The sequence below is a fragment of the Gavialis gangeticus genome, unplaced genomic scaffold (assembly GCF_001723915.1).
Source record: "Gavialis gangeticus isolate Ggan-Ray unplaced genomic scaffold, GavGan_comp1, whole genome shotgun sequence".
NCBI classification, from domain to species: Eukaryota; Metazoa; Chordata; order Crocodylia; family Gavialidae; genus Gavialis; species Gavialis gangeticus.
In genome coordinates, this window is record NW_017728993.1 from 25,392,551 (window position 1) to 25,413,822 (window position 21,272).

Here is a 21,272-nt window from a genome sequence, read left to right on the forward strand (position 1 = left end):
TTACACCAGTAAAATACCGGTTGGCCTTGCTAAGAGACTGCCACTATTCTGAATACCTCAGGCACTTAGAAAGTGGGCTGCACACACAGCACGTCTTATTGACCCCAATGGGCTGGACCTGATGATCTTCTGAGGTCCCTTCCAGCCTTACAATCTATGAAGGCACATATCACCACCAAGAAGACACACAAACCAGTTTTTAAGCACAAATCCCACAGGATGCTCCATACCATCAACATTTATTAAACATGCAAAGCCAACAACCTCAGTGACTTGTGATATGAGCCTCAAGTCCCTGTCGGATTTCATCCTCTGCCAAAACAGGTGGCCATTACTGAGCCGCCTATGCCAACAAGTACCAGCACTATCCAGGTACCGCTGTGACGCAAGCAGTTATCTAGAGAGAGCATCAGTCTGAGATTTAATTTGTAGCAATAACAACACAGTTGTAATATTTTAATGTTTTTGCATGAAAAGGTGTAGGAGTTCCTAGCATATAGGAACTGGAGAGTATCCCAATAGTTTGGGAAAGCTCTAATAGCTCTCATGACCTGTCAGAAACTCCCACCACCCTGCCAGCTATTACCTGGGCCTCGAGAGTTAATATTAACAGTTCCTTGGACCCCATTGTGTCCAGAGATACCCTTTGCTCTTTTCTCAACATAGAAAATGTGGGGGACATAACCCCAGCTTCACAGCTGCAGCTGTGTGAAGTCCTTCAAAACTCCCACTCAAGTACCAGAAGCAGCTGCATCGTTTAAAACTTAAATCTCATTTCCTACTTTTATTTGGGTGGTAACAGATTGAGAGACATGCGGTACAACAGTGGTGAGCTGGAGGTTTCAGGTTCCTACAGAATTAAATACAAGCAGAAAGCCTTGCTTTTACCATGGTTTTTGTGTCCCTTCCCACCCCCCGCCCCCTTTTACTGGACACTATCATTTGAGATAGAAATTTAAAAAAGATTTATTTGGGTTTCTTGTATTTGCCACTCCATCCAAAACCTAGGGAAAAAACCACAAGATGCTGATCACCTTCTTTATTGAAAGCACATGCAATTAGCAGAGAAAATGTAATAAACAGGCAAAATCTTCCTTCAAAGGAGCAGCTAGTGCTCCAAGAGCTTACAGAGTGCCATCTCTCTTGCATAGTGTCTGTAAAGGAAAGCAACCTATAGCAGAGATTAGTACACTACTGATCAGCAGCAAGACAAATATTCAGACCTCAGTTACCCAGGTTTGATTAACACTGGACAATAATTAGAACAAACGTGTCAGCTGTCAAAGAAAAAAAAACAGAACAGAGTTTTTTTCCCCTAAAGAAAAGACCTCGTTTCTTAAACAAAAGCAGTTCAGTTATGACGTGTTGCTACATTAGCACAAGTTTAAATGTAAACTGTATTATGAAGATTTACTAAGCAATGGAGATCATTTAGAAGGCACAAAAAAAATCTTCATTTGAACATCTCTCAAAGTTGTAGCTCAGCCACCAACCAAGGTGGTCTGTGCAGGGAACACTGAGATCTTGTGCTATGCTGAAGGTAAGACAAGATGATCTTTTGCTTGTCTTAAAGCAAAACAGGTTCAGTTGTACCAAAGCCATGATAATTAACCCCAACATTATTTTCTGACCCTTTTTCTAAAGTTATTTGTTGAGTATGTGAATTCTCTCTTTACTTTCGGTTGTACTTACCAGCTGCTGTGGAAATATAAATAGTATTACTTCTCACCTACTACCAGTTAGAGTGGTTTCCTTCTCATTGCAACAAAACACAAGAATTGCCTATGGACTATCTGAAAAGAGACCTCAAAACTTAAGGAATCCCTTGAAGTTTGCTGAGCAAAGGGAAAAAAAGGCTATTAAATCTGCTGTGCTTCCAAGGCAAGTCAATATTAATTCTACACTGCAGTGGGGAAGCGATAATCAGGACATTAAATGACATCCCCAAGGCCATACAAGCAGTAGCAGAGCTGGTACTTGATCCGGGAGCTCTGACTCACAGATGCTGACTGTACTTGTATGTAGTAACCCTTTATTTTCAAGTCCTGTGCTCAACTGAGCAGACTATGCTGTCAGAGCTTGGCCAGATTTGAAACTCTCCAACTACCAAGGAGCAGGAAATGAGCAGAAGATTGTTCCCAGCTGTGCATTTATTTTCTGTAGCAACAGACAGGCAAAAGCAACTGGAAAAAAGAAGTATATTTCTACATCTCCCACAAAGAGTCCAAAAGGAAGAACAGAATTAAATGTGGGTTTTAATCAATGCTTTCACACATGAACGCAACAGCCACCTGTGAAGTTTTGCTTTTCATTTAGGAAATGACTGAAATTCAGGATTAAGCAGTTAGTTACTTTTTTTATTACTATTGCTCCATGCCCACCTACAAATTCTAGCATAATAGCTAAAGCCTTGACAACTGCTTTACACAAGCGTATTATCCTGAATTTCAGCTTTAGAGTCTGATTTACCCTCCCCATCCTGTGAATATTTCACATTACAATACAGGAATCAACTAGGAGTCATGATATGCCCCTCCAGCTGCTCTGACAAGGCCACTGCAATACCTGCAGGAAGAGGGCAGATTATACGCAGTGCACTACCCTGCAGGCCAACACAAGCCAGATATTCAAAAGATTTTATTTGCAAAGATTTCATGATAAACTATGACAACAGCTAGCTTGTAGAGCAGTGCAAGGAGTCTGCTCTAACATCTCATTACTGTAGTTAATAGGGATCATTGAACGGGTAATGGGGGTGTCCAGCATCTCGTGCTACAAGTTTTCCATCCACCTGTAAAAAGAGAAAGACAATCAATGTCAAAAAGATCAAAGTCCCATTCTTGTTTTAAAATTAAACCTTAAACAGTGCAGAACTGTATGCCCCAGTCTTTAAAAAGTAGGTGATTAACAACCACCCTTCTCCCTTCTCTCAAAAGGGGCACAGGGCCATTGGGAAGCTGTTTCCTTCCACAAGAGTTTTTGCAGCAAAAGTCAGTTTTCCAGGGGTGAGGGCTTGAGGAATGGGAATAAGAATAATTAGGGTTTGAGATGTCTAACTATTATTGGATAAGTGTTCCAAGTACTTGTGCGCTTCAAAAGCATTTCAGAAACACACTAGTAATAGCTACTGTCCTGTGAGGTGCCATTATAATCCTAGTATTACAGTTGGATGCACAGAGGCAAAATAAGGTGCTTTTTTACTCACATAGACAGTATTACTAAATAAGGCTCTGCTCCCTCTCATCTGTAGCTCTCAAAGCACTTACAAAATAAAGTTAGCATTGTTATTCCCATTTTACAGCGAAGAAAAATCAAGGCACCAAAAAAAAAGGTGAAGTCACTTTGCCACTGGCCTGTGAGGTGGCCCTGGGCGAGCCAGAAGTGGAGCCCAGGTCCCCCACGTCCCAGTGCCGCCCAGTAGCAGAGCTGGTTCTTGATCTGGGAGCTCTGAGTCACAGATGCCGACTTGAAACAGCCGGACACAGGTGGAAATCTGGCCTCCCCTGAAGTCAATGGCAACACTCCTGTTGACTTGAGGGGGACCACGGTATTACCACATTCCCGTCCTGAATGCACGGGTTTGAGGAGATGCCTTTAAGTGTCATGTCAGAAAATGACTTACGAGAGAGATGCACGTTTTAGAGTCCAAGCTGCTTTTTATGAAGTTGCTAACAACTCCAGGCAAGTAGCAGACGGGAGGGAGCAGGGACAGTGGGGGAGAATAAATAATATCACTCCGATCTCCGTGGAGGGACCACAGCAAGAAACATTTTAGGATTGAAGCCAACTTGTAAATTTGCATCCTGGTGCAAGGAAGCTGTCGATATGAAACACCTCATTGAAACCAACAACTGGATTCCCTACCAATGAATTATTTACAGTGCAGCAGGATTCATTTTTACATTGGCCACGAGGGGGCACTGGGAAGGGACTGAGGAGCAGAGAACCAGTACCACCAGGCTTCCTCTTTCTCAAGAAAAAAGGCAATTTAACACACGCACAAAATGTGACCATCTGTAAAAAATCAAATCCACGGCACTCTCCAGGGACAGCACTTGGGATCTGCAGTTTCTTTACAGTCTCCAGTGGGAAACATGGTCTTCCTTGGACTGGAAAGTCAGCAACTCCTCCTCCCCTCCCCCCAGAAATCACACTCTTGTACCCATTTATTTTCTCCCTGCTCAATTATTCCTTTTTAAAGTTGCTCTGCAGAGGACAGCACTTCTTGTTAGCAATACAAGTCTCACAAATGATCAAGGTCCAAAGCAGCAACTACTTTATGCTATGATTTCTCTATGAATCGGGTTGGCTCAATAAGGATCAAGTAGTCAAATATTCACTGCCCGGTATCTGGTCCTTTCAGTGGGTCTCGAGGGGTAGGAAGGGGGAAGCATTTTCTTGTATTGGTTTTTAGGGGGTGTTACAGAGTGAAGGTTACCTACTGCCCTTTGCATCAGGCTCAGATAATTTAAAATAAAGTAAATTAAGCTCAAGACCACAAGTAGTTACTTCTTCAGAGCACAGTAAGTCAATGTATATGGAGAGACTGCAGCCTTGGCTAAACACGTAGCTTTGTCACCCATTTGTTTTTGGAAGGAATAACTTGATCCTGACACCTAGCTATGGCTATACATGCTTTCCTGCCCCTTTACAGGGCTGATCCAGACCTTAAAGGAATAAGAACTTCACAACACCTGCTTGAATATAGATTGAAGAGCCCAATTTCTAAATCATACCCTTATTTTCTGTGCGAGATTGGTCCATTTGGCTTCACAGTACCGTGATAAAACAAGAACAGCATGTGTCCATCAATTGTGACCTAGCAACATACTCGTGAAAGCCTGGTTACAACCTATTAGATGTGCGGAGAATACAGGCATGAAAGACTTGAAAAAGAGATGATGAAAGTACTACTGAAAAGGGATGCAGGGGAGAGAATCTCATTCAGATCTTAGGCCAATAGATTTGCATTTTAATTCTCCCCATCTCATTTTTTCCTGTTTTTTGTTGTCCAAGGTGGAAGTGCCTCTGAAGCCCAGCTGCTCTGCACTTAGCCTTCTTCTGTGGGATGAGTGAAGCCCTTTGAACTATTATGTTTCATCTCAATAGATACTCAGTGAATCACTGTGATGCTGATAGCTTCTTCCATGGGACAAAGGCACCTGAATGATCCCAGCTCCTAGTTCAACCCCAGGTACATGTTCTTAGCACATTTTGTGAATGATTAGCATCATGTTTTATTAGCAGCTTGTATAGCAAGATCTGTAGTGCCAGCAACAGGTGTGCCTGTAATCCCTGCATGTACATCTTCTAACAGCTCTCTCTGCAGGCCAGCTGGCAATTCAATGCATTCATTTCTGACCTGGAAGTGCAAACGGGTGTCAGTTATGAACAGATGGAGACTTGATGGGTGCCCCACTACTGATGAAGTTTTGAGTCTGAAGATCCATGTTGCTAAAAATAACAGCTATAAAAAAAAATAAGGATTCACCACTGATAGAAGCACGCATCATGTGCCTACAGCACATCTGCTCCGAGCAGGGGAGCGGATGGGGCAGCAAGGTAAAAACGCATGTTTCCCCAAAGCTCTAGGAAAAGGCAGCCAAAAAAAGAAAAGGAAACATTAAATGCAGCCTATACTACAGAAGCACCCACTTTAAGGGACTCCCAGGGACAAGTCAACCACTGGTAACTTCTGAGGATAAGAAAACAGAGAAGGATGAAGAAAATCTTGAGCTGCTGATGCAGACGGTACTGGGCTTTCCTAGGATCCTTCAGCATACATGAAGATCTCAGTGGCGCCACAGGCAAAACTGCTGCTTATTGCACAGAGCAAGTCCAGGCTAATCCTAACACTCCCTTATGTGTCAGGATTAGCAGCCGTAGGTTTGGCATTTAAGCGCTCTGAGTTTCTACGTGCAACTTAGCAAAACCATTTGTACCACAGTTTTGTCACCTTTATATGGTGCCCTGGACCTGCACAAAGGAGTGGAGAGAAAGACACCTACACAAAAAGCAGAGAGGAAACCTAAATATCAGACCCACGTCAAGTCAGCTCTTCGAAGACCAGTTCACAGGCAGATATGCCCAGGGGAGATTGTTCTGAATAACGACGACAGAGCACAAGTGACAGTTTCCAAATGTATATGGGGAATGACTCCATCTACTTGGTTTATATTGCCACTATCCTCTCCATGTGAGAGTCCTACGGTGTTAAGACACACCAGAAAAAAGTGTGAGCCACTTAAACATTTAGCATCTGCTGTTTGGTCCGAGCAAGGTCGACGGCACTTCAAGTCGCAGCGCTACGTCTGGAGCGGAAGGAGGCAACGTAGTCGTCATGCAGAGGAAATGAGGAGGACCCGAGTGAGTGGTTCAGCAATAGGGACAGACAAAGAGACTTTGGTTCTTCAAAATATCATGGAGCAAGGAACAACATGACTTGGATGGAGCAATGCGACTCGTTTCCTTGGAGGGAAACGCGGCTCTATCAAGTCAGAGGGCACGTAAGGTACAAATGCAAGCAGTAGACAGGATGGTGGTGTGTTCACCCAGGACGGCAGACAGAGGTCTTTAAAAGAAACATAAGGAGTTTGGATTAGCCAAGCTACAATTAACAGCAGCAAGACCTCCCTCCTGGGACTAGGTCAAGAGAAACAGGTCAGGCATCGGACAGCACTTGGGGAAAGAGGAAGCGAGAGACACGGGAGGAATGACCGGATAGGCAGGAGAACTATGGAGAAACTGGTATCAACGGGAAAAAGGAAAGCCAAGATTTCTAAGAGAAGAGTACAACAAGCAGGGTTCAAACCAGTAAACATGTAAAAGGGAGAAAAGATAGAGTACAAAACCCAATCAAGAGATCATTAGAGAGGTATCGGAGACAGCAGGGTCAGCAGAGCAGAGGCAACGGGACTCCCGGAGCCGGAGAAGAGGCGACTGTAGCAACGGTTGCACCCAGTATGTTCAATGAGTTTAGAAAAGTGAGAAATAAGGGAGAGGGATTTATAGCCACTGAGGTAGGTATAGCAGCGGTTGTTTTTAAAGAACAAGGAAGACCATAGCATAATTCTACTTCAAGGGGAGCAAACTTGAGGAGCAACAAGAAGAGATCCAAAGCCAGATGGGAATCAGGTCTGCATCGGTAAAAGGATCAGCGTGGAGAAGCAGCAAGAATCAGTGGTTTCAAAAGAAGGAGAAGAAAGTGGTACTGGGGAGGGAAAGAGGGCAGTATTTCTTCAATAATCGACCTCCAGGGACTGTGCAGAAATCAGCACCCCCTCCCTTTTGCTCTTTGTACCCTAGCCAAAGCCAGCTGACTTCCCCTCAGCTTTCTACAGCTCCTTGGGCAAGCTGCAGGAATGGAGGACGCTAAAACTCACAGATTTAACACATCCACCAGGTTCCCCACCTAGCCCTATGCAACTCCGGCACCAATCTTTATTTAAAATGCTCTCCAGCTTTGTTACCCTAAGATCAAGTGTTTTGTCCACACACAGTCCTGACAAGCAATGGCAAAAGGCAAGAAGACCTGCAAGAAGCACATATCGTATATGCACGTGTGCACATGGGGCTTCGACCGTCAGAAGAACAGGAAAATGAAGTTACCGTAATCATCGGCACAATATAACGCCAGTTTTTATTCAGGTTACTGATGGAGCTCATCTCTTCGTCGGTGAGGCTGAAGTCAAACACCTAAAACAAAGCGAAGACATTTTTTCTAAAACGGCGGTTTCCATTCTTAGTTGTTTCTCAACTTTGCCACCCAGCTTTGTTACGCTCCTAACAATTCCTGCTGACCTCCCTCTGCCCTGATCTCCTCTAGAGAATGCAGAAATAGGTAGCTGGCTTTGCAGCAGGGAGGTTCGCATCTGCGTGCCTCAACAAATCGGAGAACAAACTGAAATCAGAGCACAGACCCGGGGCTTTGAAACCACTCCAAAATGCCATCCGGAGACATGAGCAATGGCAACTGCCCTTTTCAAAGACAGGATACAAAGGAAAAAGAGGCTGGAATCATTGAAGTTGTAATTGTCGAGCATTCCTGTCTGGACTGAAAAAGTAAAACCTCGGGGCGGTATCAGAGAGTCTAATGATTACGTTTAAATCCAAAGAAAAGTAAAATTAAACGTAGCGTGTGAAATAATATCGACAAGAATAACTGCATTGGAAGCCGCAACTTGAGAGCGCGCCGACTCCCTGATTTCACATCTCAGTAACTAGCACAAGCATCGGGGGCAAAACTGTGATAATGTTAAAGTAAGAATTAAGGGTCCTATTTAGGGGGACCGTAAATGGTAAATGTAATGGAACCAAGTCAGGCCTTGCCCTCTGCTCATGTATTCATTTAAATTAGTTGAGCCAACTCAATAAAAATTTTAGATAGAGGCCTAAACTTCGAGGTCTTTACTTGGAGTTGACTCTTCAGCCTTTCCCGGTATCCAACAGCAAACTTAGAGAAGTCAAAATCACGGGGGCCATCCTGGTGAATAAATGCTTCACGGTGCACCAAATTCAGTTCCCAGCTGCTCTAGACTGGCATCAATACAGCTTCATTCTGCTTAATGGCATTGCTCAATATTTCCACCGGTGTCATTAGCATTTGCCTTAATATGAAAGAGCTGCATGATCAGACCCTCTTTTTTTTTTTTTTTGTACTTATCTATCCAGTTTTCCACAAGTACAATTTAAGAATCTGAGGCAGAAAGATCTGCACCTGAACAGAGTTATTAACTCTAACTTCCAGTAATTTCTGAAGTGAAATACGCAGTCTCTATTTTAATCTGGAGCAGGAGAGGAGTAGCTTTAAAATTATACTTCTACTAAAGCTAGTCCAGCTAGAGCATGTCATTCAAATGACTGCTTCCTACAGAAACACACAACTACCCCTAATGGAGAGTAAAGACAAAAGAGCGACTGTTCTTTACCAAGCAGCTTTGGGAAATATTATGTCACGAGAAACAGAAATTCTTATTTACCTAACATTCATCTAATGACACAACTTGGCACTAGAGATCGCCTTTACAAATGGCAAGATCAATTTACTTGAAAAGCAAGTGCTTGCTGATAAAGGCTTTTTGTTGCTCAAAACTCAGATGAACTTATTTTGCTTCTGTAGCTAAACACTAATGACTGTAGTGCTGCTTGTAAGTCATGGGCTCGGCAGCCTGGTTTGCTGTTATGCAGTTGTGAAACTCTTAGGTGTCCCTCACAGAAAAGCATTGCCGATACCTGTGCCTCACTCAAAATCCTCTCTTTGAAAGACGGGAGCAAGCTCTCACCTGGCGATTCTGCAGAATGCGGGCAGGGGTGACGCTCTTGGGAATGGTAACCACATTACGCTGGGCTTGCCACCTGGTAACACAGGAGGAAAAGAAAGACCTTAACTTCTACACACACGGCCCGATCTGCCCCAGCCACACCAGCTCTCTGCTTCTCCGGGCCTCAGCATTCAAGTGTCTGTACACATGGCTCCAGATAAGTTTTTCTACCAAGAACAAACCTGGGAGAATTCTCCCAAATTATCTGAATGTGTACACGCAGCCTGTGCTCTCTCAGAGAGGCATTTGTGCCATCTCCTTTTACCACGGGGACCTTCAGTCCCTTCTGGGGGGCCCGACACAGTTATCATTTGGAACCCAACAACACCAAGCCGAAGCAGGGCAAACTCATCACTGAGCTGATTAATCTATAAGAAGAGTTAAATACACACACCCATCTTTCATAAGTGGCTGCTATTTTTTGATCGTTTAGCTTTGAGACGTTTGATATACAGATATCTTTAATCAGATACAGATATCTTTAATCTTCGAGAAGAGACTGGATAGGCACCTGCCTGGGGTTTTATGACCCCTCTCGCCCCCAGTGCTCCTTCCTGCCCATGGCAGGGGGTCGGACTCAATGATCTGTCTAGGTCCCTTCCAACTCACTGATTCTACGATATAATCAAATCTGCTACTTTTTGATCATTCAAGATGTTTGATATATAGATATATGAAATCTGCTACTTTTTGATCATTCAACTTTGAGATGTTTGATATTATCTATACATCGAATGTTTCGAAGTTGAGCAACCAGAACATAGCAGGTTTGGTACATCTATACATCAAGCGTCTCAAAGTTGAACCGCCAAGAAGTAGCCACTTATGAAAGCTTCAACTCAAGCCACTGCATAGGGTCAAAACAGAAAGTCTGTGGGGGAGTCAGGAAAAGAGCCCAAATCTCTTTAGCCCTTGTCCAAAGGCTTGAACAGAAGAGCCTGTCCTTCCACCAGCTGCCTAACCAACCCCAACCCCAACCCCAGATCCATGCTGTTGTGATTAGAACCAGGGCAGACAAAGGATAAAACAAAGTTGACTGCAAGACATTGATCCTATTCCAGACGTAGCCAAATACCTTTACTTCCTTCTGAAGAGCTTCCATGACTCCCAGAAGAAACTCAGAAGGATGAAAAACCCTATGTTATGCTATGGAGGGTGCAAAGGAGGGAAAAAAAAAAAATGGTTGGCCAATTAGACTAGATCCAAGCTATAATGAAATGAGGTGTGCTTTAGTCCTCTTCAGAACAATGATTTTCTACTGACAGGAAAAGCAACTAGCTGCTTTAATTATTGCCACTTGCTCCAGCAGGGTCTAGATAGAGCACTGCCCTCTCCCCCAGGTGTCAGTTACCTGAGGATGATCTGAGCTGGTGATTTGCCATATTTTTCTGCCAATGCCTTGATCCCGGGTTCTTCCAGAAGCACAGGCTCGTCAGGGTGCTTCCACATTCGATCAGGGGAGCCAAGAGGGCTGTATGCAGTGACGACCAGCCCCTTTTTATGACAGTGAGCTATCAGCTCGTTCTGGGCTAGGTAGGGATGACACTCCACCTGTTAAAGCAGCAGTCAGTGAACACCCAGCCAGCCAAACTCAACATAGCATTGCGGTAAATTGAAGGCTAGGTACACAGGGAATATCATCATCATCACCACCACCACCCTAATCATCATCATCACCATCACCATCCTAATCAAAATTGATTGCAAGGAACTCTGTGATATTACAACTCACAAATCAAGAGAAACCAGAAGTTAACTCATGGTGGCACAGTGGTTTTCAACCTTTATTCATTTGTGGACCCCTAAAAAGTTTTGAATGGAGGCATGGACCTCTTTGAATTGTAAGTGTGGGTATTCACATACTTTTGATTGATCCTAGTCAACCCCTTAGACAGTCTGCAGGCCAGCAGGAGTCCGCGGACCACAAGTTGAAAACCACTGGTTTAGCAGGTCATGGCAAATTCATATTCTCGCCTTAGCCTGAAAAACACCATGTCTAGCTCCACTACAAACTTCCAGCACCCATTAAAATGTATTTATTGAATACTGCTGGCATAGCACTCAATCTTATTTTGTACAAATCCAAACTCTTTGGAAACCCTGCTAGAAAAAGGAGCTCAGCTAGCACATAGTAAAGTAAAGAGAAGTCATGACATATTTCCAAAACTAGGGGAGTGAACAGGTTCCCACAAATCCTTTTTTACTATGAAATCTAGAACTTCATGAGCAGAGCCCAAAATAATCAGTTAATATAGTAGTCTTCCATGGTCACATGGGTAAATATAGAGCACTTTTTAAATACGTTCAAAGAAAGCAAAAACACCACTATGCAATTACACCCTCACCACAAACAGTTGTACTGTCCAGGCAATGGACCAGGACCATGGGTACACACCTATGCAATGCTGGCTTGTCTGCAGTCTTAGCCAGCGCAGGCAAGGCTGTCTTTCCAGGGATTCATTCCTACCATCTATACTATGATGGTTTGGAAAGACATCACGATCCTTTAAAATCCCACTTGAACTTGGGGGCTGCATCAGCCATTTGTTACGAGGAAATCCTAATCAGGGTATTAAGGACTCCACAGCTGGTAGCTGATCCTAACGCTGGCTCATTTCAAAACCTGTGCCTGTCCAGAAGGCTGCAACTGTTGAGTTATTTTGTGTTGGTTTCAGATGAGGACCTGGTTGCTCTGATCCATGCTTCTGACACTTCGAGATTTCTGCATCTCCAGTGGAGTCTATGTGAAGTTATTTCACATGCCCCGCAAAGGGATACTGGCATAAAATGCAGGCATTTGCACATTTAGCAGAGTTTTTCCCACTACGAATACAAGACACCAGTGCTCCACAATGTGCACCAGCTCTCTACAGCCTCCTAGTTAAAGCGTAATGTCAGCTCTGACCTGAAAAGCCCCAAGTGGACCCTCCTATCTATCAGAGGGATCCTCCTGCACTATGGACTGGGACCCTCCTATCAGAGAGATGACCTTCCTCCTTATCCCTACAGACGTGACCAGTTGAACTGAAGCTACACGAGTAAGACAGATATCCCAACGGTGAAGCTCTATCATCTCTATTTAGCCAAGCCGGCATAGAGAGCTCAAAGGCCACAGACTTAAACCCTCTCCCAGGGAAGTTCTCCAGCACGAGAAGCTCTTATATCAAGCACGGACGGGGCTCTCTCCTCTTTGAGGCTTCCCCTGCATTGCTATGCTGGTGCCAGGGCCTGTGCCGCTGCAGGAACGCACCACAGGCTACGTGTGCTCGACATATACCAATGAGCCAGCAAGTCTTCCCTCGCCCAATGGGCATAAAAAGGGGCTCTCCTCCTTGTCTCACCTGTAGCACAGCGGGCTTGATTGTGGCTGTGCTGAGGATGTCATCGATCTGACGGCTGTTGAAATTGGACAGCCCGATAGCCTTCACAAGGCCTTTCTCTACCAGCTTCTCCATTACCTTCCACGTGTCCTTGTAGTCAACATAATCAAAACGCATCATGCCATCAGGGTTCTTGGGGAAGAGATTATCCCCTCGCCTACAGCATTAAAAAGATAATTTCTATTACTGCAATTGTTCAGTAAGAGAAGTGTTTATCCAAATTCTTGTAGCAGACCAATGCATGCGTTACAAGGTCCTGTCGGAGGTGAGACTACCTTTGACTCAAGCACACGGAAAACTGATTTACATCTTGTGCGTTTCATATTTCAACTAATTTGCCGAAAGATCATTACCTCTAGCAGAGCTGGATGTAACACCAAGTTAGCCAAGATACACCAGGGCACTAAGGGCAAAACTAAACTGCGGCCTAGGTGTCAGGGGGTGTAGATTTGAAATCTCACCTTGCCGCCTCTGGGTTAGGAGTGTTTCCAGTTTAGTCCTACAGACCCACATACACACGCAGAGCATCTAAGAGTGCCTCGGTGCACACAAGACGTTGCAGAAAGCATATAATTGGTCTCTGAGGAACGCAAACTGGGATGGGAACCTTTAGGACATGACTGCGCCCACCCACTTGCTCCCACTCCGTACACCCCAATCATCATAAAACGTAACATAGCTGCTTTCTGGTGTGCTGAAAGCGTGCTTTCTAACAGCAGCATGGGATCACTAACCCAGGCATTGGTTTGCCATGCTTCCTTACATCACCCCAGCTGAAAAACAAGGGATTGTGAAAAAGTGGCAGGAGGACAGAGTTCTTCCTCATACAAATAGTAGGCCTAGCACCAAAAAAACATTAAAAAAAATAACCTTCTGAGATCATGCATGGGAAAAGAGAAGAACAGGAGAGCAGATATGAGCTGCAAGCAGTTTTTTCCTGCTACATTTGTGTATTGCAACGAGCGTTTAAATCTCGAGACCTATCGACACTGTGGTTTTAACTGAAAGCATGAGTTTTAGTTCCTGTTCAGAGAAAGCCCATTAGCTCAGCTTCCCCTGGACCATCAGCTGAACATGAGGCAGTGTGCTCTTGTTGCAAACAACGCCATCAATATACTGGGTTATATTCACAGGAATGCCACCTGCAAACCAAGGGAAGCAATCCTGCCACCCTACTCAGCATTTGCGAGGCATCACCTGGACTCCTGCGTCCAGTTTTGAGCCCCACATGTCAAGAAGGATCTGGACAGACTGGAGAGAGTGCAGCAGAGAGCAACAACAATAATTAGGGGCCTGGGGAGAAAGACCTTTAAGGAAAGGCTGAAAGAACAGGGTTACTCAAATATCTAAAGGGTGGTTATAGACACAATGGAGACGGGCTCTTCTCTGTGGCTGTCAAGAGCAATGGCCTCAAGCTGCAGCAGAGAAAGTTTAGGTTGGAGATGAAGGGGAACTTTCTGACTCCAAGGGTGGTCAAGGATTGGAACAGATGGCCTAAATCTCCATCCCTGGACATTTTCAAGAGCAGGTTGGACAGACACTTGTCTGGGATGGGTTAGTCAGGGATAATCCTGCCTGGAGCAGGGGGCTGGACTAGATGATCTTGCAAGGTCTCTCGCAGCTCCACTTTCCTATGATCCTATCGTGAGCCATATACATATTGGGAAGACTCCTCTAAAGGATCAAATCTCTCTCAGAGGATTAAGTCTTGCTCAGCTGATACCTCCCAGGGACCATTGAGGAGCCAGTCCAAACTGGTACTCAGAGGTTCACAGAAAAGAGAAGTTTCCCACAAATTTTCAGCCTTTTGTGTAGCAACATCTCTCCTGAGAATAGTCATCCTCCCCCTCTCGGCCTGAGGGCAGAACAGCTAGACTTCCCATTGATCGCCCGTTCTGCAACCCCGAGATGCAAGAAAGAGACAAAGAAGTTCGATTAAAAAAAAGAAAAGAAAACAAAAGAAAAAGAAAAGAAACTTGCACCTTGTACTTTCTTATATTCCCTATTTATTGGTAATAAACGTGTTTGGGGTGTCTATGAATGGTTTCCTACTCTTTTATCAAAAGAGGGAATTCAAGGGTGTGACAACCTGTTAACTGGCCAGTTGCCTATTAATATCCATGGGGCAACAGAAGTAAATATGCAACAGGAGGAGAACTTCCTCTGCTGTTACCTCCTTCAGTCTTACAGCTGCCGGTATATAAATGTCATAGTAGGTCACATTTATTCTGTCTCCCTATGGTTACAACACTTGCTTACGGTGCATGATTAAGCATTTTATCTAATCCGGTCATAAATGTTAATACTTGGCTCCTGTTGCTTTCACCAATAGATCTCAATGATATAGATCTCCTTTGGAAAGGATCTGCATCATATTTTACAGGCAGTGAAACTGAGGCACAGAGAGAAGCAACTTGGCCAAGGTTACCCAGCAGATTAGCAGCAAAACCAGGAACAGGATCCAGATCTTCTGGGTCGCAATCCCGGTGACCTAGGGGGATGATGGCAGAATCGGACAGATTTTATGTTTGGAAAAGATTTCCTTTATAATGGCCCAGACTCTCAGCTGGAATAAAACGGCACAACTTCACTTGAGTCAGTAACAGCATATATCAACCTGCAGTGGAGGAGCACCCTAACCCGACCATCCTCAGGCCAGCCCTACTAACCACAAGGCAACAGCTGCATCAAGGATTTCACAGCTGCAGGGAAATAAATCTGCATTTATAATCAGGTGGCCTATAGTGCTGCAAGGCCCCCATCGTCCCTGTTCTCTTCCCAGGAAGAACTCACTCGAAGGCATGTGGCCAGTGAATGAGGTACAGGTCCAGGTAATCCAGCTGCAAATCTTTCAGCGATTTCTTTAGAGCTGGCTCCACGTCCTCTGGGTGATGCTTTGTATTCCATAGCTTTGATGTCACAAATAGCTCATCCCTTTTAACGAGCTTAGAAAGAGAAGGGGGGGGGGGGAAATCAAATTATTGGCACAACTCGCATCAAAGACAATGTAAATACAGTGAAAGGTGCTGGCCAGAAGGAGACACGTCCACAGCAGCTCCTCAGACAGAGAACCACTAGATTTTAAATTCAGAGGGGCTAGTGTTGAAACTCTGAACTGTATACCCAAAGAAGTGTGGGATGGAGAATGAGAAGAAAAATAAGATTTTACATGGAAATATCTGAATCTCTCCTCCATTCCCCAACATTTCTAGTAACTTTCAAAGAGTCTGGGGAGCCACACACACATCTCCAAGGTCTCCACGGCGAATCTCTTCTGAACTAAGTGCAACCTGGGTTTTTTTTCCTGTGTTATCCCCATATACAAATGTGGTCAAAACAGGCATTAGAGCCATTATTCAGCTACAGATAGCCAAAGGGAAAAGACTATTCAGTTGACTCCAGTATAAATTAGGTTATTCATGTATTTGTTTCATGAGTCCCACTTCTGACCCTCAGCTAGCTTCTGTAGTTACTGTGCTCAGCTACAGACGCTCTTTCCAGAGTGACGTCCTACTTACCAAGAGCGCTTCAAATGGAAAGAAGGTAGGAAAAAAACTAAAAAACCATAATCCACAACTTTTTCTACTTGGCTTTTTGTTAGGGCAAGAAGTATTCCTAACGCCCTGCACATCTGCTAAGAACCCAGAGTTTTAAACAGATGTAAAAAGTAAGGGAATTCAATACCTGCAAAGACACAAGTAAACTAGGAAGGGTCAGCAGTGGGCATGGACAAATGAATAAACTGTAGGAGCTAAAAAGAAGTAGGCAATGTTTGCCCTTCAGAAGTAGATTTCTGGGAGAAGGAATAAGAAATAAGTCAGAAATAACAAGGGAACACTTCAAATTACGCTCCAGCATGCCATTTTTTCACAGTGCAATTGTTATTTATAGTCCAGTTTATATTCACCATTCGTTTTTCACCTTATCATGCCCGACGCTCTCCTGGAAGGCGTCACCTATCTCAGCTTCATTGCTGTACGCTGCAGCACAGTCAATGTGGCGATAACCTACGCTGAGCGCATACTTCACTGCCTCCTTCACCTGCAATCAGAAACAGAGATTAACCCAGCAAAATTCATGAGATGGCAACGTCTGTCTTGTTTTCAAGAATGACCTTTTGTGGATCTACAAAGAAAAAGAAACCCTGCTAATTATAAATTCAGGCCTAGACCTGTAGTTTCAAATCTGTATGTGCAGAGACCCACCTTGGAGGTCATGAATCCTTCATAACTCTTTCCTCGCCTAGGTGTAAGAACCATGCAGGGCTAATTACTGCTAGATGCACCAAAGGGATTAGGAAAAAATAAGTCTTCCTTGTAGGCAGGAAGAAGACACAGGTCAAAGATGTGGGTTGCTGTCAAGGCACAATACAGCTGCCCTATTCCCCTTGTTATCTAGGTATGCCAGGAGGTGTTTGTGCTGCTCTAAAAGTACAACTCCTCCCAGGACTTCTACTGGGACACTCTTTCCAGCCTTCATCAGCAGCACCGTGCCTACAACAGCATGATCCATACCATGCTAGGGGAGTTATATTAAAAAACAAAACATTAACAAAAAATAAATCAGCGTGAGGACTCTATCCATGTTGCTTTATTAGGATACTAGTCCTCTGCACATAGTAGCTTTTCCTATAGTTTTACTCACTTCCCATATTCCCACCTGTTCTACAATGAAGCTGCTATTCTAAGAAACAGCCTCTGTCCATAAGCGCTCTGGTGAAATGCTAGCACACACCAGGGCATGCGCTCACCTGCCTGCCTCGGGTGAGCTGTGAGGCACGACACCAGAATTGGACAAGGTGGGACAGGGTCTTCTCCAAATTTTTCCAGCAGCTTTTGGTTAAGACAGAGATAAAAAATAAAATTACAAAGCCAATTATTCTAAAATAAGCAACAGGCACATGCTGACACTGTCTGCTTCTTCCAGCGACAGAAAAAGGTAAGATCATATTTTGTAGAATCACAGATGATGAGGGTGGGCAGGGAGCTCAGGAGGACACATCTAGTCCAACCTCCTCTCAAAGCAGGACCAGCCCCAACTACATCATCCCAGACAAGGCTTTGTCTACCTGGGGCTTCAACACCCCCAAGGATGGAGACTCCACCACCTGTCTGGGTAGCCTGTCCCAGTCGAACCACCTATTATCTTAACTCTCCAGTGGGGAGCAAGTCCTTGACTATACATCTCTATCCTGCCCTGAACGCCAGGTCTGTTTTACAGGTTCTTGGCTGTAGCTGTGCTGGTCTAAGGACATGGGCAGACAAGGTTCTTTGGGGTAGATGTGAGATCTTTTATTAGACCAACTGAGTAGTTGGAAAAAGTTCTTTGCAAGCTTTCAGCTTTTGCTACCTAGGAGAATGTTTACAATCTTTTCTCCAATGCCGGATGAAGGGTGTTTGTGCCCGAAAGGCTTGCAATTAAACAATTTTTTTTTGCAAAAATCTTGTTGGTCTAATAAAAGATATCATCTCTACTACGAGTCCTGATTGCTTTTTGCAAGCTTTCAGATCCAATCATCCTTCTTCAGACACAGGAAGTCTGCTGTTCTGAGACTCCAAGGAATGAAAGAAGCTGAAAGTGTGGCAGGATGTCAGTGAGAATGTAAATAGGTGAAAATTAGGAAAACAAAAAGGTAGAGCAGGGAAGGGAGGGACAGGGGAAGGGAGGGGAAAAAAAGCCACAGGTGAGTAAAGGAGAGTCTACAGTAGTAATTTTCCAAGGTTGAAAAGAGGCTGTCTTGGAAAAAGTAACTAGCTGGAAATTAGGAAGACAAAGGGCAGTAAAGGAGGAGGAGGGGAAGAAAAGGGTACAGGCTCAGGTCTGGCAGGTACCTGGTGAATCAGATATCAGGCAGGTTGTAATGTGTCATAAATCCAGGGTCTACATTGAGTCCATGATTTTTTTTTTTTTGTATCCAGTAGATTTAGGAAGTGAAGTTCATAGGCTCATCTGCGAAAGGTGTTTTGTAAGTTCCCTTTGAGGGTTAGAACCAGGAGATCCACAAACACGAGCAATGCACAAACACGGGAACCCTGGCAGACTTATCACTTCCAACCACAGAGCCCTGACGGAAGAAATATCAGGTTTCGTCAAGTCCATCCTAGAACTGCTCAGCACCCAAAGACCGAGTTGTATGCAAGGCAGCAGATTTCCTGCAAAAATGCAAAAACATAAACCACCTTCCCAGCAATACCCCCCTAGCCACCATGGATGTCACTAGTTTATACACCAACATCCCACACCAGGATGGCATCCAAGCCTACCTCGCATATCTACACCAGCACGATTACAACTCGGAGTACAGACCTACCCACATCTACCCAACAAGCCTTGGTCTGCTTTAACAAGGTGACAAAGGAGGAGCATCTAAAGTTAAAGCTTTTGTAGCACTGATAGGGACACTGTTTCTGTGGATGGAGACATCACTTTAGCCTTGCCTTTTTAGATCAGGATTGACCGCTCGTTAAACCGACTTTGTACAGAGCCGGGCACAATGGGGCGCTGATCTCAGCTATGGAGTATTCCTGTACGAGAGGAAACCATTTCCACAGAGGAGACTGTGATGATTCAAGGAAACACACACAGAGTTTCTTTCAACTCATTTATCAAAGCACCAGCATTTCACATGTCAAAGCTGGCAAAACAAGTAATGCTACGTAAAGATAACTGATGGTCCAGTTTACCCTGCCGACCAGAATTAAAAGAAAAATGCAGCTGGGAGGAGAGGCTGTGACCCCTGCCAGATTTGTTTCAGCTGCTGGAAGAAAAAGCAAAGCCAGACAACACAGGATATTTTGACTAAAGCCTTTGGCATATTGAGAGAAAAGCTGGAGACTGAAGGCCAATTTCCCTGAGCCATAGTGACAAAGCACATTTCCAGCAACAATGGCAACGAGTTCTCCCTTCCTCTGTAGAGGCAATGTTTACTTTCACTATGATGAAGATTTTTCTGTTCAAGAGGTTACTATAAACAGGACATTTATTGTGAAATCTCTCTCGAGGCCTGATAAAGCTACATGCAATCTAACTGTGCCTCCCCCACAAAAAAAAAAATCTACATTAATAGGAGTCATGGAACTGAAACATCACTCTGAGGGGGACCCAGAAATCATCCTGCAGGACAGGTCTTCAATCACCTGTATAGACTGAAGGTCAAAAAACAACAACCCCTCCAAAATGTAGTTTGGTTCCTGCCCCCCTTTCAGTGAGTCACAGACCATGAGGGTGGGAAGGGAGCTCAGGAGTCGCATCCAGTCCGACCCCTGCTCCAAGCAGGACCAGCCCCGACTGCATCACCCCAGCCGGGGCTTTGCAGCCTGGCTTGACAAGGATGGGTACCCTGCTCCAGTGCTTTACCACCCTCCTAGTGAGAGAGTTTATCCTAATATCCAGCCTCAACTTCCCTTGCTGCAGCCTGAGCCCATTGCTCCTTGTCCTGTCATCTGCCCCCACTGAGACCAGTCCAGCTCCATCCTCTTTGCAGCCCCCCTGCAGGGAGGTGAAGGCTGCTATTCAATCCCCCTCAGTCTTCTCTTCTGCAGAATAAATCAGCCCAGTTCTCTCGCCCTCTCCTCACCAGTCCTGTCCCCCAGCCCCACAACCATTTTCATTGCCCTCCACTGGACTCCCTCCAACGTGTCCACATCCTTTCTGTAGTGGGGGGGCGCACAGCTGGACACCGGACTCCAGATGTGGCCTCCCCGGTGCTGAATAGAGGGGAAGGATCACTGCCTCCATCTGCCAGCAACGCTCCTGCCGATGCAGCCCAGGATGCTGGTCGCCTTCTTGGCACCACAGGCGCACCACTGGCTCCTGTCCAGCTGCTTGTCTCCCGTCACCCCTGGTGCAATGGCTTCTATTAAGATGGAAGGACAGAAAGCAGGAAGGTCACTCTCAATAATTGCTAATTCAGTCCTGCCTTGAATCCTGATTATGCCAGTTATATTATGTTGGCCTGACTGTGACATTTTAAGACCCCCAACAGCCAGGCCCCAGCTTTCAGCAAGCAGTGCCTAAGGACACGATACTGTAAGCATGACTCTGCAAGACAGCCCGAACTGGGGCGTAGTCTCCTGACAGCGTGCTTACGTTTCCAGGGCCAATAAATCAGGATTGGTCATTTAGCCGTGTGTAAATCAGCAGGGCATTTGCATGCGTTCCCTATTCTGCCGCCACGACGCAGTCCAGCTGGAGACAATGAGTCTTTGTTCCATTCAAAAAACAAGTTTCTGAGAGTTAGGAAGGTTTCCAGGTCTGCTCAAGAGGGGTTTTTTTTAAAGCATGCGAGAGATGTTTCTAACCAATAAACTCATGGTAACTGAGAAAATAAGAGTATTTGTATTAACAGGGTGTTTCTGTTGTCTGTCCGCACAGGTGTAAAGTAAATGCATCTGAAAGGAAAGCTGTTTAACAGCATGAGCAGTGGGGTGGTCAGAGTAACAGGCATGCCAAAAACCGGTTTGACAGGAGCAGCGACTCGTAGCTCTGAGCTATCTGCGGCTGTCAAGGAAGCCAGAGCTTAGGGATCTTGCAGAGCTTTCCAAACCAAGCCTGCTCGTGCCACGGTCGTTAA

The 21,272-nt window shown here is 44.8% G+C and overlaps 1 protein-coding gene across 2 annotated transcripts in view; it reads right to left on the reverse strand.

The window, feature by feature from the left end:
- Window positions 1–1,024: 1,024 nt before the first annotated feature.
- Window positions 1,025–21,272, reverse strand: part of AKR1A1 (aldo-keto reductase family 1 member A1) — a 30,719-nt gene continuing 10,471 nt past the window's right edge. For both annotated transcript variants that reach the window (XM_019501391.1, XM_019501392.1), the window contains exons 3-10: window positions 16,622–16,741; window positions 15,494–15,645; window positions 12,662–12,857; window positions 10,672–10,871; window positions 9,282–9,354; window positions 7,609–7,695; window positions 2,011–2,791; window positions 1,025–1,976 (exon numbers count right to left, since the gene is read on the reverse strand). In XM_019501391.1, coding sequence (XP_019356936.1) covers window positions 2,726–2,791; window positions 7,609–7,695; window positions 9,282–9,354; window positions 10,672–10,871; window positions 12,662–12,857; window positions 15,494–15,645; window positions 16,622–16,741 — 894 coding nt within the window. In that variant the 3' untranslated portion in view covers window positions 1,025–1,976; window positions 2,011–2,725. The remainder of the gene's footprint in view (window positions 1,977–2,010; window positions 2,792–7,608; window positions 7,696–9,281; window positions 9,355–10,671; window positions 10,872–12,661; window positions 12,858–15,493; window positions 15,646–16,621; window positions 16,742–21,272) is intronic.